This window comes from Toxotes jaculatrix, chromosome 16 (assembly GCF_017976425.1).
Source record: "Toxotes jaculatrix isolate fToxJac2 chromosome 16, fToxJac2.pri, whole genome shotgun sequence".
In the NCBI taxonomy this organism is placed as follows: domain Eukaryota; kingdom Metazoa; phylum Chordata; class Actinopteri; family Toxotidae; genus Toxotes; species Toxotes jaculatrix.
In genome coordinates this window covers 12,221,307-12,232,881 of record NC_054409.1, presented here as the reverse complement: position 1 = coordinate 12,232,881, position 11,575 = coordinate 12,221,307, and the positions used below count along the sequence as shown (strand labels likewise).

General features: G+C 40.2%; 2 protein-coding genes across 5 annotated transcripts; one reads left to right on the top strand and one right to left on the bottom strand.

Annotated features, from left to right (window-relative positions):
* The first annotated feature begins 3,356 nt into the window (after positions 1-3,356).
* On the top strand, positions 3,357-7,711 carry LOC121195463 (syntaxin-2-like). 4 transcript variants are annotated; one of them, XM_041058943.1, is made up of 9 exons: positions 3,357-3,444; positions 3,820-3,885; positions 3,981-4,080; positions 4,605-4,679; positions 5,083-5,156; positions 5,424-5,532; positions 6,392-6,465; positions 6,639-6,776; positions 6,886-7,711. In XM_041058943.1, the coding sequence occupies exons 2-9, from the start codon at positions 3,835-3,837 to the stop codon at positions 7,090-7,092; spliced, it is 828 nt and encodes a 275-aa protein (XP_040914877.1). In that variant the 5' UTR covers positions 3,357-3,444; positions 3,820-3,834; the 3' UTR covers positions 7,093-7,711. The 4 variants fall into 4 exon arrangements, with proteins under 4 accessions (XP_040914877.1, XP_040914874.1, XP_040914875.1 ...); XM_041058940.1 differs by lacking the exon at positions 3,357-3,444 and adding an exon at positions 3,467-3,569; XM_041058941.1 differs by lacking the exon at positions 3,357-3,444 and adding an exon at positions 3,468-3,569 and having other exon boundaries at positions 3,823-3,885.
* A 1,250-nt stretch (positions 7,712-8,961) lies between these two features.
* pgam2 (phosphoglycerate mutase 2 (muscle)) lies at positions 8,962-11,076 on the bottom strand. The gene is made up of 3 exons (XM_041059524.1): positions 10,567-11,076; positions 10,126-10,306; positions 8,962-9,448 (listed from the first exon to the last, which is right to left on the bottom strand). Exons 1-3 carry the CDS (start codon positions 10,981-10,983, stop codon positions 9,279-9,281), a joined length of 768 nt encoding a protein of 255 aa, XP_040915458.1. The 5' UTR covers positions 10,984-11,076; the 3' UTR covers positions 8,962-9,278.
* Positions 11,077-11,575: the final 499 nt, after the last annotated feature.

The following is an 11,575-nucleotide window of genomic DNA, read 5'->3' as shown; positions in this document are numbered from 1 at the left end:
GTCTCCTTTGTTTATGTACCTTGCTTCTCCTACACCTTTTTTTATAAAGGGCAAAAGAACTTTGCGATATGTGTTGTATTATATTTATAATATCAATATATCACTCAACAAAATTGCTATATGGCCTCCTTTGCTGACTCAGGCAGCATGGAGTAAACCACCTCCTGATTTTCTGCCAGTGGATGCTGTGGATTCTATTTTCTCAGATCTATTGAAAGTGCATAAAATATTTCTGTTGTCAAGTATATATTGGTTATTCATTATTAAATCCGGATCTCTCAGAAAACCTGGGTCTAAGTCAATTGAATTACCCTGAAGTGCTGATTCAGGTATTGATTATCATACTTAAAAGGAGAAGAGAGAAGAAAGAAGGCACTTTAAGTCTTCAGATTTTAATGTTAAAGCTACCTCTAGTGGTAGGAAGAAAGAAATGCATTAAATGAAATAAAAAAAAAAAAAGAATTTAATTCATATCAAAAGTATATTGAACCCTAGAGATACATATCAGCAATATTTCATTGCCTCGGAAAGGAAGTATGTTTCCAGGTCTCTCCTCAATAAATATTACATGTATAAAACTAAAGAGGAGTCTGAAGGGAAGCACAGAGGTGCAGTTAGCCCAAGATTGCTTTTTATGTTAAACTCCCATGTTCAAACACCTGCAAGGGCCAATTGTCACCCTGCTAAAGTGTCAGAAATCAGTTATGCTCTGACCTCCCACCTTAGGAAGGTGCTAAACTTCTTACAGTTGAACAGTATATAGAAATGAAAGGTCAGAATTTCCATATTTTCTGCACCAGATATGAACTATTACATGCACTGCTGTAGCCTAAATGGTATTGAAATACTGAACCAGGGCTTTACATAATTTTGTTTGTATGCAATCATTTCAAACTGTTGCATGATTGTTGAAAACTTGAAATTTGACTTTGGAAAATTAGTAAACAAGATTCACTCAATTGTAAACCAATGAAATAACTCTATTAACTTTTGAGACACATTACCGTTTATTTTTATGGCACAGCTCTCTTTACATTTGGTTCAGGTTTGGACCAATTTTGTATTTTTAGGATAATATACATGACAAGTGAAGGACTGACTGAACAGGTGTTTGATGGCAAGATCGCTGCATATCAGTTAGTGAGCAAACATCCTGCCACACCCTGATAACTGTGAGGATCCACCTGCCTTCTGTTCTGAGATATTATCATCGAAATGTGCAGCATTCATTGAGTTAAAAATGAGTTTTGAAAATTAACAATCAAATTCAGAATAACACCAAACAAAACCACATCTGTACAATTTCTCTTGAAAAGCTACACGATGACCAAGGCCTGCATTTACTCAAGGTGTTTGGTAAAATGATGGAAAGCATTCTGTGCATTGTACCGTGCACCAAGAAACAGAGAAGCCCTTTCGCACCCACAAGCACTCACTGCATTATTTATGAAAAACAACACTTCTGATAGGAGACAGAAGCTTTTCTCTGTGTGTGCCACTGATGTGAAAAGGCCACGCTGTAGGTTTCTGAGGGTTTGTTATATATTTCTCTGCAGGTTTTTCATCTGAAGCGGCAGATGCAGTGATCCTCCCATGTCTCCAAGCACAGACTCATTTCCAGCTATGTGAAGTGACACAAGAAGACTCAGGTCATGCACAGTGACAAGAGGCCAGCTGATAAAATGCTGTTATAGAAACAGGTGCATTTGCATGTGTTTGTTCCAAAACTGATTACGCTGATGCATCAGATTCAAATATTGCGTGTTTTTGGTTCATTTGTTTAAAGGTCTAGCAAATTTGAAACTTCTTGAAACTAAAAAGTTAGATTTACTGTGGGTAACCATGATGATTTACAGGCCAACCATTAACAATAATAATTATTATTATCAATGCTTGCTATTGTTAATTTCCATACTGGAATCAGATTTATTTTACTGGCTGCAGCTATGTCCACCGCACTGTGATAAAGGATCTGCCAGATGTGTAGTGACACAGAAACGTAGAGACATTAGTTTTAGTATGTCAGCTTATAGAGAAGAAGCCTTTCATTTTTTTAACAGTGCATAATGGATTTTTTGTAATGCAGCTGGGCTTTTAGTGCAATGTAATGACTCTGAATTGGCCCTGGAAATGCCTCACTCCTTGAACAATTTATTTCTTAACTACACTTGGGATCCATTTGAGGCTGCAACCGTCTTAAGTCATATATGAGGAGCTTTTTTACCAGATCTCACCATTTATACAAAGCCCATGAAAATATACTGTGTAGGTAAGCCTTCATAGGGTACAATAGCTCATCATATGTCAGAACATGTAGACATTCATGGTGCTATTAAGCTGCAAACTATAGCAGCCCTGAAGTTTATGGTTACTACTCAGGCAACAGCAGAGTTGTAAGGACTGGGATGGATGAATGGAAGGAGGCCTTGTTTAACATCACAATAAACCACAATAAACAGTACTTCGTACAAATGCTGGTAATCTTCTAGGATGAGACAAGGAAAGAAGAGACAAATACTGTTTAGATTTAGTAAATTAAATTAATGAATATCGTTGTTAAAAAAAAAAAAAAAAGATATGTCAGGGATGTTGTGAAAAACAGAAGACAATGTAAATGAGCCCAGAATAACAGCTATTAATGCTCACAAAAATATAGGTTTTTTTAAATGCATTTTTTCATGTCCACACATTATGAGAAGCACAGGTGTTACTAATATTATTAACTATGGCTATAAAAGTGAACCTAGTAATAACAGTGAAGCAACATGCATAAAAACAGGACCCTGAAACCACCACAGCTAAATGGAAGCCAGCCATCATTAATTTTATTACCCACACCTGTGCTTTTCCTACTGCGTACATGCGGCAACTGTATGTGTGCCTTCCCAGCTTTACTGATGTGTTCTGGCCAAACATTAATGTGCATCAAACAACTTCAGCTCAATTAAATCAGTTGTTGGATGTAGGTTAATGTCCTCCGGATGTACTGCTGGGTCCAGCCACATTTAGTCCAATATCTGCAATGCTTCCATTTTAAGTGGATGAATATTAAACATAGTTCACGTTGCATTACAACCTTGCTAAGATTGCAAAAATCTTAAAATATATACTAAACCAATCTATGCGATTTTAACTCAGGTTGGAGCTTTAGCTTTGCTGATCTGGAGTTATTAGTCGATGTGTGAGGGTAGCTTATAGCGCCACCCTCAGGTAGGTTGTAAAATCACATGGACATATCACATAACTTTCAAACACATTTAACGCACAGTTACAGTCATTTGCCACACGCGAGGAAAACGGCTCAGAAGCTCCATTTTTAATAGGATGAACAGGTGTTTCAGTTGTACCTGTTCCGTGTGCCTGTAACACAGGTGTTGGAGAAGCTCTTTGTTTGCTCGTGTTTTTCGGTAACGCGCCTACGTGTGCGCGCTCTTTATCACACAGGTGCGCTCAGCTCAACCGTCCGGAGGACACACCGCAGGTAGAGGTCGAAGCTTATCGTCAATACCGAAAGTAATAGAAATATCCGTTAGCGGTTGACTTACTTCTCGTTATTGTTGTGATAACAGGTCAGTGAGCAAGTATTTATCATCCAAACGGTTTAGAAAGTTAACTTCACCTCGGTCGCCTGAGCAGAAGAGCTACAGTTTCTGTTTCTTAGAGCTACAGCGTATTAAAACGAAGATTGTTTCATTTTTATTTTAAATAGCCGGTAATAATGGTGCTAAAAGGGTTTATCTCGAGCCTCATGTGGCTTTTTTTATATTAAAGTAACCTAATGAGTTCCTGCTTTTTTGTTGTTGTTTTTTGTTTAAACAGCAGCAGCGGGATGATATGACAGAAACAACAGAGAGCAAAGTAAACATGGAGCATTATTTCAAAACGGTAACCTTATTACCACAGCGTGTTTGTGTTTTATCTTGTGTACCTAACAAGAGCCTAATGCAGCCTAATGTAAGTGTGTGTACGTGTGTGTGCAGGTAGAGGAGGTGAGAAGCCTCATTGAAAAAATCTCCGGTCAAGCAGAGGAGGTGGAGACAAGACATGGCGCCATCCTCTCCTCCCCAAACCAAGACCGGAGTAAGTATAGAGCATCTTCATCATAGTTCAAGGTACAGGTTTTATCCAAGGACCCCTCATGACTATAAGTTGGTAAAAGTTTTCAAATGACAGAAGAGTAGAAACTTGATGCCTTCCCTGTTCTGCTGATGCTTTCAGAGATCTGCAGTATCTCCTCCTTCAGGGTACACAACACTGAAAGGACAAACAATAACAGAAACAGAAAGGCTCAACAGCCTTTGACAAACACACCTGTGTCTGTTTGTAGAGGTGGTAACAGGTATAGGGTAATGCATGGAAACAGATAAACCAGGCATTACACAGGTCCATAACCAATTTAGGACTAAGGATGAATATTTGAACATGTGTCAAAACATTCACAAGCACAGCAGTGACTGAAAATAACACCAAGTGGTTGAATCCACATTCCATGTCACTGAGAAATGCTGACTGGGCTAGATTATGTGGATTTTACACTTTATTTTTGATATGACACACACCTTTTAAATGATTCCTTCTATGCAGTGAACTTGTGTTGTTTTTAGGAAATAAAGACAAACTGGAGCTGCTGAACAGTGAGATCAAGAAGAATGCCAACTTGATCCAAGCCAAGTTAAAATGTGAGTCGAGATTTTTTTTTGAGTGATAGCACAGTGTGATATTGTTTTGTCTCATATGATATGTGGGACATAACACAGTCAGTTTAGATGTGACGTGTTTTTTTTTTTACAGCAGTCTTTTAACATGCAGAGTGGCTTTGTGACAATTAGGAGGAACTGTGCACACTTTCTCAGTTTCTGGGACTGTATGGTTTGTAACACTGGATTTCACTTGCAAATGGAAACAGAAGAAGATGGCTGCTGCATTCCTCTCTGCTGCTGGCAGTCAGTGTCACAGAATAATAGTGTGAATGGAGAAAACATAATTAGCAGACTTAATTTAACCAAGATACTTTTTCCCTGACATTGTGATGGGGAGGCCTTGATTGAGGTTTTGACTTGGTCCTGTCTTATGTTCTTTCAGCCATGCAGGAAAACATGGCTGTGGAGGAGAACGGTAAAACTGCCTCAGTAATCCAGCGTATAGAGAAGAACCAGGTTTGTGGCTGTTTTATTTTGTGTAATGAGCCAGGTGCGCAAAGATGGTTAACTCTTTTTTTTATGTATGTGTATTTATGTAATTTTATGTAATTGCATCCCTCAGAAAAAAAAAATCCTGGAAAACCAAAGGAGTTATTCACAACGGCTTTTATGCACCTGACAAAATCTCTACTAACACTGGTCTGTGTACAAGATTTAAACTGATTCCTTTTTATTTCTGGCTCAATAATCTGATGTGAAATTGTGCTGACTCCCTTTCACCAGCACTCACACCTGACGCGCTGGTTTGCTGAAGTCATCCGGGGCTACCATAAGTCACAAATATCCTTCAGAGACAAATGCAAAGCACAAATTCAGAGACAGCTGGAGATCGGTGAGTTGCCAAAAGCAAATGGAAGCAAAACATAAACACTTGATCCTCCCCCCACTCTGCTCAGGATCTTATATCAGCACAGTTATTGTATTTGAGGGAGGATGGGGCCTCTGCTCACTCTTTACTAACAAGAAAACTTGTGGTGGTGTGGATGTGAATACTGGTGTAGATGTTTCTCTACAAATACTTCAGATAGTCAGAGATGGTAATGGATGTTCGGGTGGTAATATTATTTCCTCTACCCAGTTATTTAATTAGTCTGAGTAAGAAACTCAACATGAAATTTAATTACTATTAATTACTAAAACTATCTTTAATTACTCTTTCCCCATTAGTGTTTTAGGTTCCTTGTTCTCTTTTTCAAAGCTCACCACTACACCCACTTGTCAAATTTGAGATTATAGCCGACATGTAGTATCTTAAGAAGTGAGTACATTTATAATTTGAGTTGTTTTCCTTTTCCAGTATGTAGCCTGGAGTCTTCAAACAGTGCAGGTTGATTTTTATAACAAACTATCATTTAAATTCAGAAGGGATACACAGCTGTTAGACCACGTTCACATATCCTTTGAAAATTCCCTGCCTGCTAAGTGAACTCTAAAGGTTCTTTCATGTGGGTGTGTTGTGTTTTCTTTTCCAAGTATTGTTTTTTTTTTTTTTTTGTCAGTCTTTTGATTCACATAAATAGATCAAGATAGCATTTTGGTTTTACACCAACACTATACTTAATTGATTTTAGTTTGGAGAAAGTGGAATAGCAGTAGAGAATAGGTGTAATTACGCCATCCAGTGGTGAACATTCAAAAATGCATGTTTCATTCTTTTTACCTCCCCTCACCGTCTTTGTTTTGTCTTTCAGTGGATAAAGTGACAACAGAAGAAGAGCTGGAGGAGATGCTGCACCGTGACAATCTTTCCATCTTCATATCAGATGTTGGTGGAATTTCATTAAGTTCTGCACCACAAAAAATTACTATGCAATAGTTAGTAATGTCGACTGTCGTTTTGGTTTTGTTATTGATCATTTAGATGAATGTAGTTAGAAAGTAATGCGAAGCTTTATGATGATTATATAAACAACTGCTGCATTTTTTTTTCTTGCACAGATCAACTCTGGTGCACGGTTTTCAAGCCAGGCTCTGAGTGAGATTGAGTCTCGTCATCAGGATATCATCTCCCTCGAGTCCAGCATCAAAGAGCTGCATGAGGTATTTGCTGACACTGCTATGCTGTTAGAGATTCAGGTAAGACAGCTGCCTCATTTGGAAATGCTTTATGACATCAGATGTTGTCGATCATGTTGTCATGTCGACGACAATTTCACTGGAGTCATTTATTTTTTTCTTCTATCAGGGCGAGTTGATCAACAACATAGAGAGGAATGTGACGAGTGCTGCAGAATATGTAGATATGTCCAAAGCAGAAACCAATAAAGCAGTCTCATACAAGAAAAACCCATACAAGGTAGCATCTCTCCCAAGGTTCTTCACATCCTTCAAGAGGCAAAGTGTTGCTAAAACTGCTACAGATCAAAACCCCTCAGACTTAAACAATGACTGAACTCCTAAACCTGTTTGAACATTGACTGAACCAAACATCCCGATCAACATCAGAGTCTGTGCCAGATGGAAAATACTCCTCTTCTGATTGCATCACAGTGCCTGTCTGCCACCTCAGATGCCTTTTTTCTACGAGATAATGAGGAAGCTGTTATTTTTAACCTTAACAATGGATTTGAACTTGAACTGCTACAATAGTGACCTGTCAAATGAAAATGCCAAGGCTGTGGACAGGCCTTGCAAACCAGCTTGTGAGCATAAGAAATAAAAAAACCTTTATTAATATTCACAGATTCCCAGTATGAAACACTTGCCTATGGACATGGCAAAATTGCACCATTTCCATGACAATAGTTAAACTGGTTAATAAAAACCTTTTAACACACTATCTCACTCACACTTGAGTGGTGTTCTTTTTAGTGGCCAGTAGGTGGCATGATAACGTCAGATGCAGATCTGAACCAGGATCATTTGCTCCCTCTGCAGTCCTGCTGGTGTTTTCGTCCGATACTGTGTGTTTTAATAATACAATATAATAATGTGTAATACTCAGAAAGAAATGTCCGTTGTGGTGATAAATTGTAAGACCATGCCTATGCTGAATTAAATCTACTGTATGTGGTGAATTTGTCTGTTTGTTACTGATGCTTCAATTTTGAAGTGAATGAAAGGAGAAGAGTAAGACAGGTTTACGGTGACTACACTCACCTAAATCAATCAGTTATAGTCCTTAACCTGTGACGTACATGGTTTAAGCTCTTTAGAACTTTTCATAAAACACGATCATCAGGTTCCAGTCTTAATTTGTCCAATATCTGAGATAAATCACATTCTTATGCTTCATCTGTACTTTATGCTTAGTGCTATTGGTTAATGTTAGCATGCTAACATGCTAAACCAAGATTGTGAACATTGTAAACATTACACCTTCTAAATATCAGCACATTAGCGTTGTTATCACAAGGACATTTTACACATTGGACTCCTCAAATTGCCAGGGATGCAGTACTAAGATGTTGTCCATGCTGATGTACATACATATGGGTCACAAAGGAAAATCCAACATTAAGTGTCAAAAAAATATTTTTGGCCATTAAGATCCACCAGAACAGCTTCAGTTCTCCATGACAGACTGTCTGTCAAGTCTGTAAATCTAACAGGATCAAAAATTTCCTTTGATGCCACATTGGGTGGAGATGTGGTGAATGGAGAGGTCATAGCAAATGAAAGACGTCATTTTCATTCTCATCAACCCATTCACTGACCCCTAATGTCCTGTAGAAGGGCACAGAGACCACTTTGGATAGGATAGAAATGTTTCATCATGGACTAAAAGTAATCTCTCTGAATAATTTGTATTGATTTGCAGCGATGCCACAAAATACCACTTGTGTTGACATACATAATACTGTGTGTATTCATTATGACCTTCCACTCTCTTATTTGGGTTTTAACTCAGTCCCAAAGGACATTGATTTCCTGTTAATAACATTCATGTATGTATAATATGTAGATGAGATGCTTAAAATGACTCTTTGCCTGTGTTTCTTCAGTGTGATCAGGGTGGGGTGGAGCACAGGCAAAAACATAGACAAGCCTTTTCCTGCATCATGGGAATGCTGCCAGGATGAACCCATTGACTTATCTGTCAGACTGTGTATCCCCCTGCTCCCCCCGCTCTCTCTCTGTCTCTTGGATAAGATTTCACAGCACCTTTGCACTTTGCTGAAAACACTGATTTCCGAATGGGAAACCAAAGAAGAAGAATAGGAGTAAGAAATAAGGATGACAATGTAATCTTAAGAAAGGAAAAAAAGGGGAAAGAGGCAAGAGGTGATGAGGAGAAAAACTGAACAGACACAGGCCCACATAAAAATATGGTTTCTTTATTAGTTGTGCCAGGGTGGTGGGGCCCTCAAAATAGGGCTTGACCACAATTTAAAAGGGCTGAGTGATGTGTGGCTGCATAAAATGTGAGGCCTGCTTCGATTGACAGGTCATCTTTCTGTCTGTCGTTTAAACGAACAAGGCTAATGTGCTGAAAATGGCCTGTCTCCAAAAGAACCATTAAACATTTCCCCAGTTGGAATGGACTACAAAGATAGATGAATGGTTAGGAGGAAAGGCTGAAGGACAAAGGGGGAACAGTCTCTTTTTTTGCCTCCTCGTGGAGCCACCAGAGCAGGTTTACTTCTTGACTTTACCCTGGGCAGCCACAGCCTCCATGGCCTTCTTTACGGTTTCCTCATCGCCGAGGAAAGACATGGGCTTAATTGGCTTCAGGTTAGCATCCAGCTCATACACGATTGGGATTCCTGTGGGCAGGTTCAGCTCCATGATGGCTGCATCAGACATATCTAGAGAGACAGGCAGATAAACCAGACAGGTAGACATACAGGTCAGCAGACAGAGCAAAGAGAATGTAACCGATGCAATATAAAACTGTCTGGATCCCAGTTAGGGATACAGGAAGGACAGTGGTCTTACATAATAACTGTAGAGGGCAGGTTTTCTCTCTATCTGCTTGTATTTTAAGTTATTTTGATTGCAGCAATTTGTGACATGTAAGAAACTTGATCTACGTCTGTCCCTCATCCTGAGCCTTGACACCATTCCTATCTGAAGTTTACTTTTGCCCTTGAGGCTCTCTGGCTGTATAACTCCCTTATCCATGTCTGGCTACTCCTCGAAAAGGTACAACCTTTCTACATAAAGGTCGTGACTGTAATGGGAACCAAGCTCATGTCCCTCTCCCCTGTCTCTGAGCTGTGGTACGAGAGTCCGTGTGTGCTATTTTTGCACACTGTAATCCACAACTGTGTGTGTGTATGTGTGTGTGTGTGTGACTGATTATGTAGGTCTTGGCCTTGTATGCAAATGTGATAAAATCTATTTCCAAACTTCTTCTTTGGTTAATGAAATATTGCATTTTGGTGGTTAGATTCAATACAAACATCCACATCTATTCATTACTGCAGCACTTTCTTTGTCTCTTTTTTTTTTTTTTTGTCGACCAGCTGACTGCAATGCTCACCCTCTAAGTGCTTGACGATGCCACGGAGGCTGTTGCCGTGGGCAGCGATTATAACGTTCTTCCCAGCTTTGATTTGGGGAGCGATGACGTCATTCCAGAAAGGCAGGGCACGGGCGATGGTGTCCTTCAGTGACTCACATGTGGGCAGCTCACCGGGCTTCAAGTCCTTGTAGCGCCGGGACTGGAGGTAGAGAGAATAACAGATGTTGGTTTACTCCTACAACAACTGACAGAAGTTACATAACTGACTGATAAGACTGCTAAGTAAAGGCTGGTGCTCTCATAATTAGTGTATACCAATAGCTGCTGTTTGGTATTTCTTTGGTTAGTTTTAATTGGTTAAAGCTTTTCTTTAGAGAATGATTAACTAAGAAAGTTCATATTAATGTTTGGCTTCTAAATTAGTCAACACCTCTTTTCCTTCGGTTTTAGATGTCTCACCTCACTGATGAGTTTGTAGTAAGGGTGGTCCTTGTCCATGGGTGGAGGTGGGATGTCAAATGAACGGCGCCAGATCTTCACCTGCTCCTCACCGTGCTTGGCAGCTGTCTCAGCTTTGTTGAGACCAGTGAGGCCTCCGTAGTGGCGCTCATTCAGGCGCCAGGTACGAATTACAGGCAGCCACATCTGGTCTGTGCCCTCCATGATGGTCCACAGGGTCTTGACAGCACGTTTCAGCACGGAGGTGTAGCACACATCAAACTTGAGGCCTGCCTCCTTGATAGCCTGGGCTCCACGCTTGGCCTCCTCCACACCCTTCTCACTGAGGTCAGCATCGAACCAGCCGCAGAAGCGGTTCTCTTGGTTCCAGGCGCTCTCTCCGTGGCGGACAATAACCAAACGGTGTGTGGCAGCCATGCTTACAGTTTCTCCTTAACCCAAACACTGTACCCTCAGCCCTTCTAAGTTGTGCACACACACTGGCTGACAACAACAGTGAGCTCAAACCAGCATACCACACTCTTTTTATAGCAGCCCGGATAGTGGCAGTGCATAGCAGGCAGGCCCCCTTTACTTTCCACCTGTAAGAGGCAGTCATACACTGACAGACATACAGGAGCAGCCAGTAGAACCAGCCCTCTGGTGGGCTGGTGGGACATGTGGCTGGGAAGGGCAGAGGTCAGATATTGAGCCAAAATAGCAACATGACTTTTAAACTGAGATCTGTGGAACAAAAGTGTAAAGATCAGAGTTGGCTGCAAAAAGGCACCTCACTCTCAGATGAACAGCTTCATCACAGAGAGAAACTGCTGCTCATTACACAGTAAAAGGGCCATATGTTTAGTAAACGTTGCATGTGTGCACAGAGTATTTGTTATGTGGAATAACATTGTGGTCCCTACAGGTCCATTCAGCTTCAAGACTGTGGTTGGGGCAAATCCAGGCGCAACATGTTGCCAAAACACAGCTGAATTAACAGCTGCACATAGTATGCGCTCATTCGCTTTCT

Coding starts and splice junctions, on each gene's coding strand:
- pgam2 (XM_041059524.1), bottom strand. CDS start 10,983: ATGGCTGCCACACACCGTTTGGTTATTGTCCGCCACGGAGAGAGCGCC. Junction 10,307..10,566: donor ACTACAAACTCATCAGTGAG/GTGAGACATCTA, acceptor CTCTACCTCCAG/TCCCGGCGCTACAAGGACTT. Junction 9,449..10,125: donor CATCGTCAAGCACTTAGAGG/GTGAGCATTGCA, acceptor CTGTCTCTCTAG/ATATGTCTGATGCAGCCATC.
- LOC121195463 (XM_041058943.1), top strand. CDS start 3,835: ATGACAGAAACAACAGAGAGCAAAGTAAACATGGAGCATTATTTCAAA. Junction 5,533..6,391: donor TCAGAGACAGCTGGAGATCG/GTGAGTTGCCAA, acceptor TTTGTCTTTCAG/TGGATAAAGTGACAACAGAA. Junction 6,777..6,885: donor CTATGCTGTTAGAGATTCAG/GTAAGACAGCTG, acceptor TTCTTCTATCAG/GGCGAGTTGATCAACAACAT.